General features: G+C 40.7%; 1 protein-coding gene across 2 annotated transcripts in view; it reads right to left on the reverse strand.

Moving 5' to 3' along the window:
* LOC120784292 (zinc finger protein 407-like) overlaps nucleotides 1-24,827 on the reverse strand; it is a 155,047-nt gene that overhangs the window by 24,954 nt on the left and 105,266 nt on the right. Inside the window, exons 9-10 of one of the 2 annotated variants that reach the window (XM_040117971.1) lie at nucleotides 19,628-19,806; nucleotides 16,974-17,032 (exon numbers count right to left, since the gene is read on the reverse strand). In XM_040117971.1, the coding sequence (XP_039973905.1) occupies nucleotides 16,992-17,032; nucleotides 19,628-19,806 (220 nt within the window). In that variant the 3' untranslated portion in view covers nucleotides 16,974-16,991. Of the gene's footprint in view, nucleotides 1-16,973; nucleotides 17,033-19,627; nucleotides 19,807-24,827 lie in introns of those variants that run through there. The other variant, XM_040117969.1, reaches the window with a different exon arrangement.

The following is a 24,827-nucleotide window of genomic DNA, read 5'->3' on the forward strand; positions in this document are numbered from 1 at the left end:
CTTACAAAGAAAACATTCATTAGCAGGGGTTTCTTAGATTGTGTGGAGGTCTATGCAAGTGGGTTCCACAAATTTTAGTGAAAAAAACATAGCACAGACCAGTTGCCGCCCACTGCCTCAGACCAAGCCAACAGCACAGTGAGCAAAATGCAGTCAGTCTTGATACTAGCACTGTTGTTTGCTGCTTGATTTGCCAATGACACTCCCTTGCTGAACCTCTCCTCCAAATGCAGTGCATGGCAAGTCACCAAAATACAGAAAAGATGCAAGAAAAGGAAATAGGAGGACGCAAAAAAGAACACTGCACCTAAGGTAAACACTGCTTTGTGCCATACGTCCGCACAAAAATACAGCCCTTATTCTCATAGAATATGAAAACTCTGCCAGCCCACCAGTAGCAAGGGAGAAGGAAAAACAAAACAAAACCAAACGGTGTAGTTTAAGTCCATCAATGATGAGTGAGGTGCAGTTGTAAATCCCACTAGTGGCAGGTGGGGTAGAGATTGAGGTCCACTCAGTGAATGATTAGGTGGGTTGCAGTCAAATCCATCCACATCAAAGCTCCACACCTCGTCTTCCTCTCTCCTTGGCTCTCTAAAGAGGCTCAGGAGTCACAGCTATCACTCTCTTCCTCAACTCCCCACTCCAACTCCCCCCACCCCCTTGCCTTGAGTCAGCCTTTTATTATCTCCACCACGAAAAGGGAGAGAAATGGGTGGGGGGAAAAAAGAAGAGGAGAGTGGAGAGGTCTGAAGAGGTTTTCAAATCCAGTGAAGCCTGTCACATTACAAAAACATGTCGCTTTAAACTATATGTGAAATATCAGTAATTGAAGCCATAAATCCACGGTTGTGTTTCCCCTCACCTCCTCCTCCTCCCTCCTTTCCTCTCTCACTCTCTACCCATACTTCCCCTGCTCTCTTTTTTTTTGTGAGGGTGCTTTTGATGAGCGGTAAATTGGAAATTATTTTGTGTTGTAATGCCGCTCTGAAACGTCTTCCCATTACCATGCGTCAGTCAGCACTGACAGTGAAATTACTCAACTGTCAATCTGGCTATCAAAAGAGGTGGGTGGGGGTTGTTCATGGAGGTAGGTGGTGGAGAAAAGTAAGGGGGTTGGTGGGGTGGGGTGGGGTGGGGGGAGGTTACACTAGGAGTTAGAGATTGATCAAGAAAGAGAGGATGATAATGGAGGGAGGGGGGCAGAAAAAAGAAGAAGTGGGGTGAGGAGAGTGTTTGGTCCATCATAATACTTCTGTTGTGATTGAATAAATCAAAACTATTGTGGAATTTAGCTGCCACTATTACCATCCTCCTGAGTGTTTTTATTACTTTGTGTGTGTGTGTGTGTGTGTGTGTGTGTGTGTGTGTGTGTGTGTGTGTGTGTGTGTGTGTGTATGAGGGTTTGTGTCTTTGTGTGTGTCGTTACTGGTAAAGGCACCATCTTGCGAGGGCAGAAGCAAATTAACCACAAATGCAGATAAGGGGCAATAAGAAAGAGTAAAGTACAGAATCAAGTAAATGGAATATTTCCTTTGTATGGCAATAATTTATGGTCTGAGCAAGGTTGCCGAAACCTATCTTAGATTGTCTCCTGCTGCTTCCCAAGAATGTGTGTGTGTGTGTGTGTGTGTGTGTGTGTGTGTGTGTGTGTGTGTGTGTGTGTATGTCCCAGACGGCACAGCTGTGTTTTTGCTAGTGTGTGTAACTATATTTCTAGCAATATAGCTGGAAAATAACAAGCTAGATAAAGCATTATCTCCAGCTGGTGTTCATTATGAGGAAAATATCTGCCAATATACCCAAAACGTGTTCTGTTTTTCACTTTTATGCCTTTTGATCCTTGTTAGAATAGTCTTTATTCAATACAATTACACACCAAAAAATATCTTACATAGGATACATAACATTCTAATGGTGGATAAACTCTTGATGTCAATAAAAAGAAGGGCAAATTGCAATTGGAAGCTCTGGCCTCACCTGCATCCCTGCGTGTTATACAATAGTTCCTGAATGTTCTACTATTATTACTGCTGCAGTGTGTGTGTGTTGCTGTGATGTGTGTCTGTAATGACTGGTGTTTTCAGAGGTTCCGCAGTACATAGGGAGAAAGAGATAGAGGGAGAGAGGAGAGTGAGAACTCCTTTATTGCTCAATGCTAAATTAATTGCACCAATTATTCACAGAGAGAGTTGTCTAGTGGCGGCCTTTGGGGGGCGAGGCCCTGACCACTCTCCCTCATTTTTAATTGGCTGTCCTGTTGAATAATTGATTGGAGCAAATGTGAAATGGATGGGAAGGTCCAAGTGTCTTTCATCACAACGGGCTGGCCGCTCTGACAGCCGGCCACAAACAAACTCTGCTGCTGTACGCAATAAACAAACATCATGCAGCTGAATTCAGCCTGGCTACTGCGGCGGGGTTAGAATAGCAGATATGACTCCTGTCCTGGACACTGCCCTCTGAAACCCTGACAAGATGCGCAACACCAGTAAAACTGACACTGGCAGGACAAAACTCAAGAATGGAGGGTTTGTGAGTGAGCAGAAAAACTATTTGCATCATAGTGCAAATGTTGAGCCAAGGTAACCTGTGCTGAAATAATATGAACTGGCAACTGAATAGTGTATTATATTGTACTATATTTAAAGTGAGTTACTCAGACTCATGTGGAAAAGGGATTCAGGGAAAGCACGTACTAGTACAATTAATGCCTCAGAGTTATTATTGATACAAGATATAACATTTTAACTTAAAACCTTTAGCACCACTTTCATTTTGAACTAGTGATGTGATGCAGGAAACAAACAAGAACTTACTGGGATTCTTACAGTCTCTACAAGCCTCTATGCTACACTTTGTGTTATGTTTCATCAGGATGTACTACTGTATTTCTTTAGGCCACAAGAAAGTAAGATGATGCTATTCCTCCAGCTAAACTTAACGTATTTAACGTATTCCAAATCAATTAAGAAACATCAGGGTTTATGGGAAATGCAAGGAATAAAACCAAATAAGATCAATAATTATAAACATGTTTTTTTTTTGTTTTTGTTTTTTTTTACAGAAACTTCTTCATGGCATCACAATTAATTTAAGACTTCTAAAATGCAACAAGTGCCTTCTTAAATACGTAGGTAAAATCGTGAAAAAAGTATTTACCACATTGTTACATTAAAAAGTGATTCTGTGGCAGAAGTAAAATCCAGCTCCCACAAATGCAGGAATGTTTAACATACAAATCTTTCCAGTCCTGTATTTATATTTTGTACACCCCTAATTCTCTTTTATGTACACATTCATGCATGTCTCTCCCAAAAACACACAGATATACTGTACACACAAACCCCATGTCTCTCACAAAAACACACATACACACACAAACCCCTCGGTAATCAAAGGCTATTAACTCCTGGTGCTTTCGCAACAAAACAGATGTAAGATTCATGAGTTCCTGCCCGTGACTGTTGTCTTTGCCACAGGCTAGTACAGAAACAATTAGTGCAGCGCTGGCCTCACTGTCCGCCACAATCAATAGTCCCTGATGGTCTTCTAAGCCTATTGACTGAGGCCCCTTCCTCTCCCTGACCCCCAGTCTGTAGCGGCTGACAGCAGCTTCAATCCACCTATCTGGACCTTGGGAGAGGGTTACCAGGCTAAACAAGGCCCTATCCATGCAAACAAGCATTTATTAATACTGTCTGCCTCAGTCTGCATTTCTATGCAGTGGGTGTAGTGTTGGGTTAACCTCGGTAACAGGTTATCAGCTATTTAGCTTGACACTAGAATTACTGCCTCGCGATTGTATGCTTCCCCCAACCAGTGCAGGTTACATCCATGTCTGTCCGGACTCACGTAATATTTCTGAAGAAATTTAATAAAAGGTATTAAGTACATTTTTTGATTTGTGATATAGGGATATATAAATAAAACCGATTTGATTTGACTTTATTGTTCTTGTTCTGTTGTATGTATATAAATTCATTGAGAGAAACAAAAAAAAGAGTCAAATTCCTTGTACGTTCACATTTGGCCAATAAAGCTGATTCTGATACAACACAAAGTTTTAGTCATGACAATAGACAGTGCTTCAAATATGGATGTTGCTGGCAAGAAGTTACAAATTCCAAAACATGTATGCTTCAGACACATCTTCAACCCGGCAGCGCAGAGTTTCAAGTTGGGCACTCAAGATTAGTGTCACCAATTCAGTATCTGACCAAATGTGAAGTAGAGTTATGCCGTTGAATAAAGGCCAGAGAAGTGGTTTTGCAGAACATTATGAGGTCACACTGAAGTTGACCTTTTGGATATAAGATGTAATCAATTCATCATTTTATTCTAATAGACATTTTCATGAAATTTTGTCATAATTAGCGTATGAATTCTTCAGTTATGGCCAAAAACATGTTTTGTGAGATCACAGTGACCTTGATTGTTGACTACTAAATTCTAATCAGTTCATCCTTGAGTCTAAGTGAAAATTTGTGCCAAATTTGAAGAAATTCCCTCAAGGCGCTTCTGAGATATTGTGTTCATGAGAATCGGATGGACGGATGGCTGGACAACTACAGCTACAACCACTGTCAAAGCTGTTGCTGGTGTGAAGGCATCATAAAAAATTTAAACTGATTGGTACACATGACACAAAATAATCAAAATAATGAAAGTTATACATGGATGATTTTCCAAATAGAAAAGAAAGAAAAAAAGTCTTGAAAATTTTACCAAATTTTTGTTTATCAGACAGTGTTTGCATCGCATTTATCATCAAACAGGGGTATAAACAGTCTTTCCTCCTGCTAAAAGTTGCAGAAGCCTGGAGGTTAGAAAAGTATGAGTATGATGGTGTATTTGATGGTCTGAATCCCTGGACTAGAAAATGGCTGTAGCTACAGTCACAAGAGGGGTGTACTCCTCAGTACATTAGGTGTATGGTTTGGGACAATAACACAACTGACTGCAACTTAATCTGCTTTTCCAAATGGAAACTTTTTGTTGAACTGTGGAATAATTATAAAATTTTGCATAATTAAAAAAAAAGATAAAGTTACTGTGTTTTACTGTTTCTCAAACTAGACAAACTGTACTGAAAAAACATTTGAGGTCTATGTTAACCTGTATTTTTGAAGACGGTTTGTGTGGCTTATGCCAGTCGACTTACACACACCATCTTGTACCAATCATCTCACTTAACAGCACCCTCAGGCACTGAAGCAATCTGCTGATGTTACAGCAATTGTCTGAGTTTGTGTTTGTGTCCTGACAAAACCTTCCTCCTGCCTTGCATGTAACAACATCTGGACTGGTCCTTCTCACTGCTCCCCAGCCTGCTGTGATGAACTTCTCCTCCACGCTGCCTGTCATGGAGGAGGAGTAGGAACAGGAAGGCAATGAAGATGGAAGGGAGGGAAAGGTTGAGGCAGAGGAAGTGGAGCAGCTGTAACGATGAAGGGGTGGGCAGTGGTGAACAGGTGTCACTCCCACTGACGGGCTGCCTCTGTGCCCCCCAACCCTGACCACCTGCCCCACCTGCACACCCACGCAGGGTAGTGGGGGTTGTGGCGGTTAGGAGATCATCCATCTCTCACCCATTCCTCACCCCACGCCTACCTTCCTCCCCCTCCTCAGATGGCACCCAAGCCACAACTCAATCTGGCTGCTGGGCCCACAGATTGACATACAAACACGCACACATTCACTCATTAGCACACACAAATGCCTGTACATATTCATAAGTGTGTGAACATGAGAATGCATGGGCACAGGTTTGTGGATGTATGCAAACTACAACACACAAACACCTATTTCCATGCTAAAGTACTCTTTTTCTTATACCGTGCTCTTTTGGGATCAAACTGTTCAACCTTTGCCTGGAAAACTAACATAAAGCTGAATTAAAGAATTATTTTCGGATATATTTAAAATTCTAATGTCAGTAAGTTTTGAGGCATACTAGCATATGAGTAAACTAGTGTTTTAGATCCAAACTAAGCTGTATATTAGTCTATAATCACTTAAGTGCTGTATCTTTACATTGGGAACCATCAGCTCAGCTTTGGAGGAGAAAATCAACTGGATTACATTATAGCACAAAGCTGGAGTTTAAAGGTTATTGGCAGACTGTCAAAGGGTGAAGGAGTCACAGAAAATTTGACTTTTTGAAACTATGGCAACATATTTATTATCTTTAGTAAACCACTAAGTGTTGAAATGAATGATTATTTTGATTACATTTTTTGATCAACTAATTATTTTGTCTACTGATGTCAGGAAACAGTAAAAAAATTTCCATCACAAGTTCAAATGTCTAGGGTGGTATCTTGAAATTGCTTGTTTTGTTCAGCAAACTGTCCAAAAATAGAAGGTATTAATTTGAATAACATTAAACAGAGTAAAGCAGCAAATTCTCACCGAATTTGTGACCATTTTCAACTACATTCATTCTTAGTCACTTTATAGTTACTGCTTATGTTAGGTGTACATACTGTAGTATTTAGTGCCTTTTATTTTTGTTTTTCAGTGCCTCATTTCTAATAAAAAAGATGCTCATAATGTATAGTACTTTATTTTCTCTAAGGTTACTTACTTATACTACACATCATTTCTTCTACTTCATTTTGCTGCTGTGCAAATTTCCCAACAGGGAATCAATAAAGTTTATCTTACCTTATCAAAACTGTTGTCAATCTGTTTTCTGCTGATTGAGTAATTATTTAATCATCTAATCATTTCAGCTCTAAGAAAGAAGACAAATTTTTGATCAAAGTGGGAGCAGTGTTCTTATGAGAGATGTGGTTTATGTGAAGGGGCACTAACACTAACACGCCGACCACGACCACAAGCTCATTTGTTTACAGTAATCAAGCAAAAATGTCAGAACTAAATAGGCAGTAATATACTGATGTTTAAAAATATGAACTGTAATATCTTCATGCTGTCTCCTGTATATCAATCATTTAATCAATCATTCAATCAATCAATGAATCAATATACAAATGTATTTATCTATTTACTCTATCTATCCATCCCTATACCTGTCCATCCATACATTCATCTTTGTCCATTCGTTACAGGACAGTATGGTGGGAGGGTTGGAGAGAGGTGCAGGTGTGTGAATGAAGCAACCCCCCCCCCCCACCTCTCTGCCCTCATCCCTCCTCCACTTCCCTCCCTCCATTGCCGTGGTGAGGAGGGCAGTAATTACTCTGGTGTCAGCGTTGCTGGGTGCGACTCCTCCCCCGGCAAGGGGCGGCGGGCATCCATAACCCATCGTCCTGCCACGGGGTAAACGCCGGGCCATCCATCACGCACCCACTTGACAAATACCTTCCATAATAGAAGTTTATTTTTATGGGAGGCTGAATCAAGGACTTTCCCATGCATACAAAAACGTGTCAGAATTATTTATGGCTTCTGCTGAGACGCACAATATGTCATATCAAAGTCCCATCCCGCTTGCTGGCGCTGCCGGCGCTTGGCCTGTCGATATCTCCACTCGCTATCAATAATGTGGAACACCGCCACGATAAGCCTCAGGATTCGGAGGTCATACTAGACACACACAAACGCACACGCATGGGAGCTGACACACACACACTTACTCATGCATCACATGCATACATAGACAGGGATGCACAAAAAACTCACAAATGTTGACATATAGTACATACATGTGTCTTCTAAGGCATTTCAAATGAAAGACTTGCTCATATGCACAGAGGTGGGAAGCAAATGCAAAAACACACAGTTGATAGACAATTCATACATGTGCCTGTAATCCCACATGAAATGTTCTTAGCAATGAAAACATGTTTTTACACTCACACATAAAAACATAACGCAAGAGAAATACCAATCTCTGCATGAATCAAGTGCATTTTTCCTTTAACAGTTTATTTTCTTTATCCTCAGTTCCTCCCCCAACAATAAAACAATTACCCAAACAAAGATGTTCATAATTCTAAACTCGACCGGCTGTGTAGCGCGCTGGACTGCGAAACGCCGTCCTTCAGTCAAAATCACAGCCAAGGTCAGATGAAAACAAAACGGTTTGGAGACGAGGGAGCTGCTGCTACGTCTTTGTGTGTGTGTGTAAAGTGTGGACATGTATATACATCCATGTGCAGTGGAGTAATCTCCAATAGTACAAAAAAAAAAAAAAAAAAAAAAACTTAAAGGAAATCCCTACACTGCAGTCTGCAAATCTGAGAGCTGTCAGTCAGCATGAGTGGCAACCCCTTTTGCCCAGAGAAACGGTAATAAATTGGGTTTCCCGATAAGGCCCCGGCATCACCAGCACGTCTGACCAAAAAAAAAATAAAGAAAAAAGAAAAAAAAATGAGCTGCTTTTCCGTAGGCCACTTGAGTGCTGTCAATCAACATGACTGGCACGTTCACATGTCGCCAGTGGAGAGAGCAATGGAGGGAAAAAATAGATTAATGTACAGAAGAAGGAGCAGTGAGAGAGGGAGAGGGAGGAGAAGAGAGAGACAGCATTAAGCCTGGCTGAGAGAAAATGAATAAATATGATAAATATGATAATTGAAATGATGAGATTTTGGTACTTGGTATTGGATTGTGTGTGCCCAAAGGGATTAGTCCTTCATTCACTGTCATTTTCAGCCTTTCTGTCCCCTCACACACACTCACACACACACAGACACACACACACACACGTATAAACACTGAGCGCCCACGCATGCAGATAAATACAAAATACATACATTTAAATAAAAAGATCTAATTCTACCAGGTGGGTTGCTGTATGTGTAAAACAGCCACAGGAGGTGATAAACCTAAAAGTAGCTGCCTGCAAACCCACTGGCAAAGTAAAAAAATATGAAAAAACAGCATTGGTAGCAGCTGGAGAACTTTGTCCTGTGAAGACAGAAGATGTATGGCTCAGGGGAGATAGTAGCAACAGTAAATGATTACCTTTTTACAAACTGGGCCTTTGTAATAAAATGCGTAGGGGGGAGTATTATCAATTCAGCCGCCTGGTGAAGATAGCATTTCTGAAGCCACGGCAAGGCTGATCACTATCTAGAGAGGAGCCTGAATCTGTATTCCTCACTGCGAGTCCAGGAGGGAGAGGGGTCTGAGACCTGTTCATGTGTGTGCGCATGTGTATGTGAGAGAAAGTGTGCGTGTGTGTGTCTGTGTCTGTGTGTTTCACTGAGAGAGACATCCGTTAAGGCCTCTTGTGCCTGCAGGCCCAGCCGTGACAGAACCAAGATCTATTTTCCTACACCCACTAACAGAAAGACATGCAAGTGTGTGTATGCACACAAACATGCACATACAAATGAAATCTTTTATACGTGCGAACATACACACTTATTCCTTGGGGCAAAGAACTATAATATTGGAGATGAAGTTCTGCGTGTGTGTGTGTATGTATACATCTTTATACAGTATGTCTGTGTGCCAACCTGAAATTCTCTGTTAGATGTCTGATTCTGGAGAAAGACACTGACAGATGACATGTACAAACACTCAAAAAACACACAGACGCACACTCTTTCAAACAACACACTTGTCTGATAGCAGTCAAACAGAGAGTAGAGACAACACAGAGGAGAAAACAGTCAGACCAGCAAACAGATAGAGAGACAGATAGCGTGGCACAGCTCAGCTGCTGGCCCAGAGTCACATCACTCACCCTCAACACACACACACAAACACTTCACTGAATGGTAAGAGATCATAACACACACAGACATGGATGGCACCACAACAAAGAGTCATAAAGAGACTGATGCAGTGAGGGAAGAATATTGGGGTTCAAACAGAGAAGACAGCTTTATCATTGTAGGCCCAGGTGTTAATGCACACTGTTGAATTTTGGGATATTTACAAGGTGACCAATGATGTGACACTCATCTGTTCCCCACGTGCATGTGCATGCAAGACTGTTTTAAAACACGACATGCACACCACACTCCTGCAAACCTATACCTTTTACCAACTCTTATCAGATTTCACTGAATGAGTTGTCTCTAAGCTACTCTTGTGTTGTCTTGGCTCTGTGCTTGGGTTCATTGTCCTGGAAGGTGAACCTTCGGCCCAGTCTGGGGTCCTGAGCGCTCTGGACCAGGTTTTCATTAAGGATATCTCTGTACTTTGCTCCGTTCAGCTTTCCCTCACCCCCAGAGCATAATGCTGCGCCCACCAGGCTTCACTGTTGGGATGGTATTGGGCAAGGGAAAAGTGGTGCCTGGTTTCCTCCAGAACTGAGGCCAAACATTTCAATCCTGGTTTCAGCGGACCAGAGATTCTTTTTTTTCCCACAGTATATTTATTTATATGTATATATATATGTGTGTGTACATATATGTGGTTACACACAAACACACACAAACACACACACACACACACACACACACACACACACACACACACACACACACACACACACACACACACACACACACATATTTGTATATTGCTTCCGTTCACCTCATCAAAGCGGGTATAGAGATTTCAGCAGATTATATCTCAAGAGGACATGGCGTCAATTTGAAAATCAAGTCCTCAACATCTACTCAGACTGTGAAAACAGTTGTAGAGTGTCTTCTGTGGCTCTGGAGGGAGCTTTCAAGTCTGAGAAAATAACCCCAAAGACATCATGTCAGTTTGTGCTTGAAGATTACTAATTTATAACGAAAAGCCTGGTTTTCTAATCTGGGGGCATGGTTGTTTTAAACACATGGGAGTTCAACAATAACACGCAGGGAAGGTTTTCAGGTTGTGGCTCCTACTTTGGCATTAAGATCTGATCTGATCTTTTTGTGAAGCACGCTGTGATATTCTGCTCTTGAAAGGCTTGATATAAATAAAGCAACTCACTTACTTACTGAAAGCATCTAGTTAGTTGCATGGGAAATGTAGTCAAGATATTGCAACCTCTGACACTTCAGTTTTAACAATTCTTTTTCAGTGTGTTTCAAAAGTCCCCAAGTGTTGTCGATTACCCCTTTAAAACCTCAGCAAATACCAGCAAAACTAACATTACAAAGGGTAAATTGGAATATACTGTGGATACCCTTTAAATGACCCTTAAAAATCATCAAAGTTAACAAGTTAAATTTCATCTTTTATAAATGTTTTAATTTCAGTTATAATTAAATATAAGGCACATTTTAGAACTGACATGAACTTCAGTGAAAGTTTAGGCCTTCACTGGGTCAATTAAGGCAGAATTGAAATATTCTTTGTTAAACATAAAATTAAGTTAAGTTTCATCTTTGTATAATCATATTCACTTTGATATTTTAAGACATTTATGGTCCTGGCTCCTGAAATTATTACATTCACTTGGCAGCTGCTTTTGTCCAAAGCAACTTACCACAGGTAAGTACATTAAGAAAGTAAAATAGACAAGTCCTACAGGTGATCAGCCAACCCTAGCACACATCGAGGACCCAGCAGCTTCTGAACTCTGATTTCAAAATTTAAATAAAGTGCAAGGACTATCAGATATTCATCTCAACAAATACACAGCACAGAGCTCTGCTATAAAAACACAGAAGTTTTTCTCCTCTCTCCATCCTCCTTATTCTCTTTTTCCTTTTTTTTTTTCACAGGTGTCAGAGGAGATTTCATGGCCTGTGCGTATGTGTGAATTTGCCACACCCCTTTTGAGTGCTAATTTACCCTTTTAGGTTTAATCTCCCCATGAGTGGCTTTCCTCGCCCTTTAATTAGGCTATGGGGAGTCGACACTAACGCTAAACACGCACACTTAGACTTCGAGACATGCACGCTGACTATCACTTGGTACCATAAACACACATATATATGTACACACACCCACTCAAATGCTGAAGAAACACAGTCCCAGACTTGAGACATGCTTTGCGAAGACAGTCCTCATCAGCCCTCTATGGGCCTCTTTCACACTCTGGCTCCCCTCAACTGCAACAGTCACCAAGACAGGACAGAGAAAAAGGGAGCAAGAACAAAAGAGTAAAAAAAAAAAAGGGAGATATTCTGTACTTGTGAGAGGACAGAAAGAGGTGCTGGTGGTGAAGGCATTCATCTCTGAACTTTTTCCTTTTCAAATCTATTTGTCAAGTTAAAGCTGCATTAAGCCACATCAGATTTTGGCAGACCCAAGTGGCAGCGGGAGATAGAGGTTTGAATTTTTTTGAATTTAAAGACTTCACTGCCCATAAATTTTCTAACAAGATTTTGGTGACATGTGCACTCATTGAACCCAAATAATGTGGTGAAAAAAATCTTTGCAACAGATTAGGTCCCGCATTCTCTTATGTTAATGAGATGCTTGAATTTAACTCATGTTTCATCACTAAGTTTGTGATTTAGGTAGAAGGCAGGAGTATTTTTAAATAAAACTCTTGCTCTGCAGCCTCAAAGTGGTCCATTAAATCATCGTTTTAAAAAATGTGCAAATTGCGAGATCTGTTGTAGTAATGCCAAGTATTCAAGAAGAGTTTTCACAATAAAACACTGTTGGGTGTTTTGGACAAACATTGTCAGCTTTGTCAATCAGACAGTAGAAAAATAGGCAGATCTTTGCTCACTGGATTGTCACTCTACTTAGTACCCTCCTTCTCCACCTAAAAAGGGAATCTCTTAAAACACCACCTGTACCAGTTACTTTATCCCTTAAACTCCTTTATTTCACTTCCCCCCTTTTTTCTTCCTCTTCTACAAACAGACCACAGATTTACCCAAACAAAACTGTGCACTAAAGAGGGAAATACAATAACAGCACTAGTGATAGTGGCTTGTTATGTTGGAAATAAGAGGGCACTTAATTGGGGTCTGATAGTCTAATAGGCAGCCCCTCTGATTACCATCTCTGCACATTGGCTTAAATTAGCCCACTGATGAGCAGCCAGGGGATTCAATTATGCTAGGGGAGAAATAAGGGGCCCTAATAGGCCACTGTATCGGGAAACATGGGACTGGGTTGGGCTAAAGCGCTGGTAATTGGTTGTTTAGTTGGGAAAGTTGAGCCTGTTGGTAATTAGAGATGCCGAGACGTTTGGAGAGCCACCAAACAGAAGACACATGGAAGCTAGGAGATGCAAAGGAGGAAGACAAGGGTCCTTGGCACTGTAAACGGGGCAAAGGTTGTGGTGGAGATCTCAGAAGTGCACTTCAGCCAATGAGGATGTAGATCAGGGAAAACATGTTGGTAGTAGGAGTAGTGTTGACTCAGTAAAGGTCAAGATGGGGCATGCTTGGCTAAAACTGAAAATCAGCAGTCTGGCCTTGACTCACAACCTGCTCTCCTTACAATTTCTCTTTTTTTTTTCTTATCTTTTCACTTCTTTTTTAACTCAATTTTTTCTTCATTAACTACTTCTTTCTTTCTTCCTTCCTTCCTTTTTTTCTCAGACAGGTTAGTTTTTAGCTGTAGGTGGATGTGTACAGTGTGTCTGAACTGAGGGAGAAGGAGGATTGAATTATGAATGAGGCTTTATAGGAGCCGGCGGCCTGTCTGGTCCTATATTCACTGTCCCATACAGGAGAAGCAGTCCTGCCCGCGAGCATCCCCACCACACGTCACTCACAGTGGCTGTTCGTGTGTGTGTGTGTCTATATGTGTGTTTCTGCCTATGCTTTGTATGTTCATATAAGAGCATACACCAGGGTTTCGTTTTCTTGCAAACATACAGCAGATATCTTTGCTTTTATCTTATGATTAACAATGTATAAGTTAAGCATTTGACGTGGAATAACATGTTATAAAATAAAATCCCCTCAGGATGTCCAAAAAGTAGTGGTTTATATTAATGATGCCCTGATTCACACCAGGGAATTGGTGGTGTGCATCCAAACAAAAACTGGTATTTTATCTTTCCAAGAAAAGTTTTTTCAGTCTTAAAGAAGAAATTTGTTCATTAACTACTTAAAACAGTTCAGGAAATAAAATTTTTGTTGCTAATTTCGTATATACGTGTGTCAACAAAACATTTTACCGCTGTTCTCTTTCCTTTGCCATTGAACATGAACTTTCTATGCTCCAAATGCCATGATCAGTATGTAGCATTACATCAAAAACCTATGCAGATTGCACAATTTCATCCTTTTGTCCTGCTATCACACTGTGCAACTGTGTGATAGCAGGTTGCACAGTGTGATAGCACATAGTATGTGCCCTACATAAGCCATCAGCAACTTTTTACAAAAATGCAACATAAGCATGCACTTAACATAACTGTGCCATTACAACACCAGTGAGCATACAGTATATCGTGTGTCATCAATCTGCCTCAAATTTTCTGACATGGACAGAACTTGTCCAGACGCTCAGACAGACGCAGAGGTTGACCCAGTCTGACGATGACACAACACTTCCAGCCATCACGTACCATATGAAAAAATCTATCTGTAATGGCCTAAAGGTTGCATAAAAACCCTATAGACATCACTTCACATCGTGAGCAGCCAGAAACCTACTGCTTCTCTGTCTCCATACTGATTGGATGGGACTTGTCAGTTTAGGCTCTGAATGGCCACTAAGCGGCTGAGGGGAGGCTCTCAGATTGGTGCCAGGATGAAGGGAGGGGAATGGAAAAAGAGGATGAAACAAAAGCCTGTTTGTTGTGGCTGATGTGTGATAAATGCAGCCGATTGGGGGAGTTTTCACGCTCATTGGAGCAGGTCATTATGCAGGAATTGCTGCTTGCTTGGCCGAGACCGGCCCTGTATTGGTTTACTGAGACACATGCAACCAATGGTATGCATTTTCCCCTAAACCGCTTCGCTAAACCCGCAAACACACTCACATACACCCCTTGTTACATGTCTCATGGGGCACATCGGCATTTAGCAGCTGCTTCTCAACCGTATATTATCTTGCAAGACTACATGTGGAGTTTGTGGATGTAAAGAAAAAGGTATTTAACATAGAGCAACAGTCCAAAAGAAGGACATTTAAGCGTGGGAAGAAGAAAAATAAAGAGTTGTGAGTTCAAAACAATTCAGTTCAGTCCTAAAAGTGAGTCATTCAGGTCCAGATGAAGCTGAAAGGTGTTCCTCCATGAGGGAATTCTCCAATTAACACCCCAACAGTGGCTTGAGCTAACCTTCAAGTTTATACATGTACATGCAGGCTTGCTGCGGTTGCTTTGTGAAAATGGAGATAATGGAGTGAGACAAAACTTTTATAAAAACTGGCATACTGTGACGACAAAAGGCCATTTTCATTTATGTTTTGGGCCATATTCATTGGATCTTAAGCAAATTCACATGTGAAGAGCAGAAAAAATGCATGAGATGTATCTTTTTATGTGTAAAGAGTTAATTAATTGTAACTTTCCATCAGGGTTTGCTCTTTTTTGTGGTGTCAAAAGTACTTTACACTTTTTTGGCTTCCCATTAAGCCTGCAAATCCCTCATTGTTGATTTTGCAAGATACAACTCAATAACTAAATTTACACTGTGACAGAATGACTTTTTTCATTAATGCCTATCATGTGAATGCAACATAAGGAAGGTGACACAAAGACGCAGGTTCATCACTAACGCTGACGACTTGATGTCCTATAGGTGTTTTTCAAAGAACTGTGATGTATTGTTTTTTTTCACATATTTTCCCACATAGGAACGTGTCACATATAACACATTGTTATTAGAAACAGATGTTGATTTTAACGCCGGTGTCTGTGGCTTCTTTCACAACGTTGACACAGTGTCATATGCACTGGGATACCAGGACACATTTGCATGACATACACACCTGTCCTCCACAATCCAACACACTGCTGTAGCACAATACGCAAGTAAAACTCAGGAGAGTAATGTTTCATTACATGATCAACAGAAGGTGAAAGTGAGGGAGGGGAAGCCGGGGAGGCAAACAGATGCATAACTTAAGTAAAAGCCATCGAAATCCATATTTGTTTACAGATTTGTTTAATAAGGAAAAATACATGCATACAAATGAATTTGCCTGTGGTTGTAAGTGTGTATTAAGATCATCACTTACAAGGCCAGGTCTCCTCTAGCCCTCTACAGCAGCCATCCATCATGCATTATTAAGGAAAATAGAATCCGCATAAAGCAGCACCAATGCCTTGAAGAAGTTTATTTATTTATTTGTTTTATCTTTTTTTAAGCACTAAGCAGCAGATCTAAGTACTCAGTCGCTGTTAGCTAATTACAAAGCATTTGATCTCTCTGCCCCCAGGATGTGCAATTATAACCTTGGTTGAAAATTAGGGAAATATTTCACAATTAAAAATAGTGGAATGAAGATGATCTGACAAACCTAATGGCAATATCTCACCTGTGTGTGTGTATGTAACATAGCTTTTGGTACTGAACAGGACAGGAGGCAGATTTAACAAAGCCACTGCCCTGCAACCAGAGCTGACCTCGCTGGAGGGAGATGGCAAAGAAAGAAGGAAATATACCATTTCCCAAAGCTGCACCACTCATAGTGTACTTGCAGCATTTTAACTAGAAAGAAGGTTCTAGTAGAGGTGTAATTTAGCAAAGTTGCAGCGCTATGAGGTACCTGTAGCTCTAGTTTTGCTGCAGTGCTATCTACCCCGAGATCACACAGATACCGCAACTTCTTTCTGGCATATCTCTCTGCAGATCGCACAAGGAAGACAATTGTCATTACCATTTTATTAAAATGTGTCCTATCAGCAAAATTTTCCCCTCACATATCTAACCTCCTCTCTTTTTTCTTTCTTTTCTCCCCTCAAATTCTAATCATCATTCCCCTCCATCACTTGCTGGTTCTAATTCCCTCTCTTCCTTCGTTTGCAAAGGACCTCTGCTTTCATCCTTGAGAAGAGCTTTAATTCGAAGTGCGACGCTGAATAAAGAAGGGAAGACGGAGAGAGAGAAAGGGGGAAAAGAGAGAGAGAGAGTGATATGGAAAGACAGAGCAGCAGCGGAGACGTTCGGGTGTCAATCAATACAGCGCGAGGGGCTGCAAGGGCCCATGACTAGGGTGCGTTTGATCTGTGTCTTTCAAAGGAGGAACAGCGGGAAGGGCCATCACAGATGATTTGCTTCTCGCTTCTGGCCCTGGTGCCACTCTGACAGAGAGCAATCACAAGCAGGTTAATTCAACATCTACCTTCTTAATCTTTTTTTCCCGTCTCTTTCTTTTGGTCTCGTTCTGTCTACTTAGATGAAACACTGCTCTTTCTGTTACCACCACCACCTTCCTTTCCACTCTTTTGAAAGAGGAAGAAATCACAAGTGTACTTTCAATGACTTTTCAAACCACCTATAGTTTGACTACTTTGGTTTTAAACAGTTCAAGACTTGCGGATTATTTTCATTTCTCCAATGGTTTATTTATGTGTTGCTATCATGAGGCAAAATTTTAAACAAACTGTAACGAATCAATAAAAGTAAAGTGGGATCAGTAATTTCTCTCTGGAAGCTGATGCAGTGAAAAATTTTCCCCTAGGAAAAGAAACACCTTTTTGGATGATTTCTTTCAATGTCTTTCTTTGGGTTCATATCTGAGTCAAGTAAGTGTGTTGAAAACATGTTGCTTAACGTGACTGAAATAGGAAGATGTGTTTCCCCCAAAAGACTAAAGGCAACGCACGCTCGAGAAAAGATTTGACCTTCGCTCAAAAAACTCATAACTGAAACTCACAATGTGTGGTGCCTGCTATAGCTGGATTGAATGCCACAGTATTGGCCTGGACAAATACAGAGAAATCTCCTACTTGACTTGGTTGAACTGTTGTTTTCTCATATGGCCTTATAGATCAAACTTAGGGGAAAACAAAGAAACAGAATGAATATGTGAGACTGTGTTCTTCAACAAAGGTCAGCCATACATAAGGACAAACAGAGGTGAGGGAAATTCTAGGGTGAAAGGGTAAGAAGAGGCATAAAAGGTGCACTTTGGTTAAAGGTGAGAGAGTAGGGAGAATATGAAGGAGGGAGGTGTTTTTAGGAGTAGTTGAAGGTAAAAAGGTTGTACAGGGAGGTTAGGAGGTGGAAGTAAAGAAGAACAAAGATAGAAGTGGGTCCTTGAATTTAAAGAGTAGAAATTATACCAAGAACAAGCCTGTTTAACAAATTAAAAAAAAAAAAAAAAAAAAAAAAAACTTTTCGGAGTCAGCACAAAGACACAACTTAGATTCTTTCAGTTTCATTTGGAAATAAACCACAGTGCCACCAGAATGTAGCCATTTTCCAGTAATGTCCCTGCCTGGCCTCTTTCCCCTGGTGCACCCCTTCGACTCTACCGCTTTTATGTAAGGTCAGAGGGATAACAGGATAAAGGCTGTCCTCTCTGCTCATCTGAAGGACAAGCACTCTGCCGATTGGATTTGGTGGCCTTCAAGGACAAAGGAAGAACACTGGGATACAAAGGAAGCAATAGAGGAGGAACAAGATTTCATCTGTCTGTATATCCTGAGTGATTGGCAGGGATGGCTAGACCAGCAGTCTTTGAGTGCTGCCTCTTTGCGGCTGGGTGCCCTCCATCAGCATTGAATAGCAAGACTCGATTCACCAACAAAAACACACTTGAGAATTGCTGAAGATATTACCACTGTGGAATAATAGAGCCTAGGCAGGGTTGCAGGGGCAGCTAGGTGGCTTAATTCAGTGGAATGACTTCAAATGTTGATTTGTCTGTAATTATGTACTGGAAGTTTTTGTGTGCACAATAATGTAAAGATTAGATTAGTAAATTACTAAATGGAGGCTGGTAGGTTCAATCCTTGAAACAGCAAAAAAATAATGGATGGGAACAAAATATGACCCCAGCTACCATTTAGGTGCAGGGCACTTACAGGGGCACTCCAGTGATTTGTAATTTCACTTCCATAAGGTTGGGGGACTCAAAGCTACAGATTTTAAAAAACAGAATGGGCAAAATTGATGCAGCAGAGTAAAAACTATGCTGAGTAATAGATCCCAGTATGGATAAGACTCCAAAAACTGGATCCTACACTTCCCATTATACAACTAAATAGCGTCATTTGGTAGACCTTCCATGACCGGTCTTTTAAACTCTACTAGTTTGTGATGCAGGTTTTCTATTAAAAGGTTGACCAAGGTTGAGATAATAATAAAAAATAATAATATTTTCTCAGACTAGAAAAGCACCCTGTAGAGACACAGCAGACATTACACAACTGTTTTCACAGGCTGAGTCGTACTCCTCATGACTAGTTAACTGATCATAATGTGGAAAAGTGTTGGCTTGCCCCTTTAACTCTCAGATGGTCCAGTGGAGCTGCTCAGCAGCCAATGGAACAGATCTGTGTTGGTACTGGGCAGCTCCCAGATGTGAATGTGTATAACTGTAAAACTCAAGCAAGACGTTGTTGGAATTAAGCTTGGACCCCTAACAACCTTTTATCACTGAAGTGTTCAGGATGCCTCCAAGGCACTATTGTTTCAAAATGTAGGCATACTCCATATTCAGGTCTTACTTCTGACAAAAATTTTTCATTAGGGACAGGCATTTCATTGAATTACATAGATGTTGAGAGAGACAATAGGTCCTGAGGTAAGGCATTTGCAAAGATAACGCCAGGTGTATTAGTGAACTCTCTCAACCACTCAACAGAATCCTTTATAATCTGGAGATAGGACTTATTTGTGAAACACTTTGTTTTCTTTTATCTTACAGAGCATACTCAAGGGCACGTTACCTGCATGTAGGTAGGCGAGGTCTGGGTTCTCAATATCAGGGTGATTCTCCTTCAGGTGGTTGCGGAACTCCATGGGAGAGTTGGTGGCGTAGTTACATTTGGGACAGTTATACATCTTCACGCCCTCGTGTTTTCCCGTATGGAGAATGTGCTTCCGGATATTCTCAGCACAGTTAGATCTAAGGGAGACAAACAAAGATAAAAGGCCTCATTCCTTTTTGGAATAAATAAATAAATAAAAGGCAAAGATTAAAAGATGAGAGTCATGAGGGAGAAAACACAAGATAAACGCTTGGCAACGTTCCCAAGAAAGGTTTGCTGTACTAACATTCTATTTTGTTGCAATGATGACACACACACACTCAAGTTGGGCTTTGGAGCTGAGGGAGCAGCCATGTTTGGACAGACTCTCAAAGCATTCATTGCCTAAATACGCCTCTGTGAAACAGGCCCACAACCACCAAATGACTAAAAACCGCTTTCACACAAACAATATTTACATCTTGCAGATTCTTTGATATTCTGTCATGCTCTTAGTTATCTTTTAGATATTTTCTTTTCTGACAGTTGCTCAGTTTAGTGTTTAATGCAGTGTAGTGTTAATTTTATTAATGAAAACTGTGACAAAAAATATAGGTTGACGACCTATTTTTTCATGACAAAAATTAGACTAAAATCAAACTAAAAATTTGGAAATGTGAAGAACTATGACAAAATGTATTGCATTTTTTTTATCAACGAATAGAATCTCAACAATAATGTGAAAGACGGACAAATGGGTATGTTTTAATGCAAGGTCTTACTCAACAGCCTGCATCTGTGGAATTACACGATGTAGCTCCTGATTAGTAAAACAATTTTCTTTGCTGTTCAGAATATGATTTATCCGCTTGATCTATTGCACTACTATTAATAAGAAACACCTTGCTAAGTTATGTGTCTGTGGGAAATGTTATCTTACCTGTGGTTGGAAGAAACAGATATATGGACTAAATTCATCCACAATCCACTGAGAATTATACAATGAGAGGTAACAAAACAGCTGAGACAAACTATGTAAACTTGCAGGCAGCATGCAGACATTTATAAAAAGGTAAGCTAATGTAACTATCAAGTGCTGTGGATGTAGAGGTTACGTTACCGTTACTTTCAGTCGGCTATCTTTAGTGCTGCTATCAGGAGGAGTGAGTTAGTTCCAGGATTAATGTTGGAAGTCCATCTAAATTGTCCTCTAGATTTTCACTAAATAAAGATCACAGTATTGATGTTATCTGACGATAAAGTGTTTCCTCTCAAACTACACTCAGAAAATGAACAGTATTTCAGTGAACAAGTGAGTGAATCCACAGGTAGTTGCAGTAATGCTAGGTTAGCGGGAACAACTGTACTATATTGGAATAGAGAGAGCAGTTCTGTTCAAACAGACAGAGTCTGGAAGGGCCAATTGGATTAACTGAGGTGAATCAGTCTGTGCTACTGCAGAGCAGAGTGTCATGGACACCTTGCAAGAGACACATGTAACCATGGTAACTGTACACAAAGAAAGCAACAGCTGTAGCCTCAGAATGAACTGAAGACATAAAAAACTAAAAATGTATGATGAAAATGAGACTAACATGTCACTGATTAACTGAAACTGAAACTGAAATACTGAACTAAAATGTCTTTTGTTTTTGTTGCCCGAAACTAAACTAAAACAATCAAATGACTAAAAATTGACTAAAACTATTACACACTTCTGTAAAAAGACTTAAGACTAAAACTAAATCAAAACCAGTTGCCCAAATTAACACTGAAGCAGTGGGTGACGACTGCTGAAACACTGCAAGTGGATCTAGACGCCTACTGAATTAATTAGAGATTTGTCTGAAGACATCCTGCAGTATTTATCTTTTGCAGTTGTGTAAAAGGTACACAAATAGTGGTGTATTTTGTGTGTGTGTGTGTGTGTGTGTGTAAGAGAGTGAGAGAGAGAGAGAGAGAGAGAGAGAGAGAGTTTGTGGGGGTTTAGGCTGGTCAGATAGGGCCGGCCAAGCATTGAGCTACTGCAGGGTGTAGGATGTAATGATGTCAGCTCTGAGAGTCACACACAACCCTCTGCTGATTAATGATGCTGCCTGACCTGCTCCCAGGCTCTATCTAAACCTGCCCACAGACACACACAAACACACACATGTCTTAGTGAAGCCCTGAATGGACAAGAAACAAACAAACATGCACATACATACATGGACATGAACAAGCCTCAGTTTGTGCCAAAAAAAAGGTAAATCTGTGATATAACATAGGTGCAAATATACAGACATGAATCCATAAACACCCCTACACACACGTGCAAATATGCACACAAATAATACACCATACAAGCAAGCATGTACAACGTAGAACACAGTCTCATACACACACATAAACACACACCATCATGTGTTGATGGATGGGGCACTCGTGCTCAGTTTGGACCTGACATTCTCGGACAGTATAATACGCAATTACTCTCCCTTATCACCTTGGCTGGAAAAATAAAGCCTCACAGTGCCATAGCTCACACCAGCCAAGGAGAGAATTTGTTTTCACTTTTGCAGAGACACCTCTCTCCATCATGGGGCCACAGTCCAGCCTGGCTCCACTGGGGCCTATACTGAGTGGGCCCTCACTGGGTTCTGTTCATGCTGTATGAAATACATTAGCACGGGCCAGGGGTGAACAATTAGGAGCCTTCGCAAAGCTGGACTACAGCAGGTTGGGATGCCACGATTTCAACAAAAGAATAAATAACACTTTTCAAAACCAGTAGTCCACAGCATTTACAAATAAAGAAATACTACAGGGTCACTGAATGATATAAAAAAATGATTACTTAAGTTTTTCCCAACTCTGAAGAAGTCATGTTTTAGATTTCCGGTTAGTTCAAAAACAGGCAGAAGAAGTGGGTATTATAGCGTGAGTTCTGATAGCCACATAGGGTGAACAAGCGAACAGAAGAGGACCGGGGACAAACCTCCCAAAAAGAGGGTCACACGTGACAGCAGTACTAGAATACCAGAATTAATATCAAGCATTTAAACAAGGAAACAAAGACTATGAACCTTCATTAAGGCCTAATTTCAAAACCATAGATTTACAGCAAGATCTTGTAAGTTTATTTTAGTGTGAAGTATACAGAGTGTGAAGAGTCTGAAGAGGTTAGAGCATCTACATGAGTCTGGCTGACTGAAGTCGTATAAATATGTAAATAACCTTTAATATTTACACATACTGTCATCTACTTATCCAGCAAATTGGCACACATTGTTGTGATTACTTTGTTATCGTCAGTCACCAGCAAAACAATAGCAGGTTCACACATCATGGCCACATCTGTTGACTGTTCTTCTGTATAATGGAAAAATACAGACTTTAAAATTTAAACTGTCACATGCTCATGAATTAACGCAAATCATGCTGCTAAAAAATGCATTTAATACTAAAAGTGAACTGATTTCTTATTCGAAAACGAGAGCATAAAAAGATAGAATTTCAAGCGGAGCTAAAAGGTTCTAAAGAGAGCGCGGGTGGATTCCTAGGGGGGCCATGCTATCTCTCAGATATGGTAATGGCGTAATTGTCATATTAAAACAACACAACGTGCGTTTAGGAGTCAGCAGGTGTCACAGTTAGTGAAAGCCCACACCAATCCTCCTACTATACACTGTATTAATTAGTCAAACACTGTTTCAACTTCCTCCCCCATCCATGCACTCACCATGGGAATCAGCCATACTGATGCTCCATGGATATATCACCCCTTCTCTGCCTCTATCTGTCTCTCTCTCTCTCTCTCCCCTTTATTTCAGCCATTTCCATATTCCTCCTCCCAGCAAGTGTATGGTAATGGGAGAGGTGTAATTGAGAGGTGCTTCGTTAAAGGAGATTTAAATGTGTTTCTTTGTGTGTGTTAGGATTTGCGAGGGGGGTATATTTGGATCATTGGTGCTCTTTGGATCTTATTTTGCCAAGTAGGCCCAGTTATCATCATTACTGCCTCCCCTTCCTCCCTCATCTCTCCCTCCGCTTTACAAGGTCGCAAACCTTCCTGGCACTGACAGTAAGAATGTCATCCTCAAAGCCACCATTGCCTTGAATTGAAACAGTATTTTAACAGGTAGATTGAAACAAGAATGCCGCAGCACTCAATAAACAATAATGGCCCCAGGAGGATGGTAACATGGCAGGAGTCAGAGGTTATATATCAATTAGACATTTTAAGATGCCACTGTGAATTTAATGAGAAAAAAAGAAAAAGAAAAGTGCTCATTGTGAACAATACAAATGATTCCTTAAACACTGAAGTAAAGAAGTTTTGTGGCTTGCATAAATAGCTAAAGAACAGTCAAATAGACACCATTAATTGACAGCCCAGGAGTCCCCGTACAATATCATTAGAAAATTTTTACCAACATTCCCAACTATAATTATCCCCCTCTATTATCTATGTCTGTCTGAACAGGAGATGAGTGGCATTTGATAGATCATTCACTCCCTGCTCATTTACATGCATTTGAGGAGAAGCCTTGATGGAGCTAACGTTATATCAAGTGGGTACCCTAGATGGCATCCATAACATTTAATATGGATATTTTAATAGCATATATCAGATGTATCCCCTTAACACAGACATAAACATTTTATATAACCAAGACCTGTCAATCAAACAACCAATTCATTTGTCTCAGAACCTGAATATTTTTTTACAGCTGCATCACATTTATTTCATAAGCCTGGCCGACATTGAAAGGTCAAATGTGCTAACTCATCCAGTAGCTTCTTACTGTGGTATAACCACCAGAGGCGTCAGGATTTTAAAGCTGTATTCAGAGTGTAAAAACATGGGGCAAAGGCAAGGCCCCTCACGGCTGTCTGAGGCCCCCACGTTCAATTCCTCACATTAGTAAGCCAGCGGGGCATTTCCCCAACCTCCCTCCTCCTCCACCCACTTTGCTCTCCCACCCTCCCCTTTGGACCCCTCAGAACCCCTGGGGCCACCAAAATGTTAATTGGGCTTCTAATTTACTGTTTCATTTGCCACTATCTGTAATGATCATTAAGTAGCAACGCAGGAACAATGGGGCCAGGAACATTTAGCTTGTTCTATGTACAGTATCTTTCTGATACTGGGGTTAGTCCAGTGTAGTGTTTTGATATGGGACCAAAATTTACCCTC

Source organism: Xiphias gladius, chromosome 22 (assembly GCF_016859285.1).
Source record: "Xiphias gladius isolate SHS-SW01 ecotype Sanya breed wild chromosome 22, ASM1685928v1, whole genome shotgun sequence".
NCBI lineage: Eukaryota > Metazoa > Chordata > Actinopteri > Istiophoriformes > Xiphiidae > Xiphias > Xiphias gladius.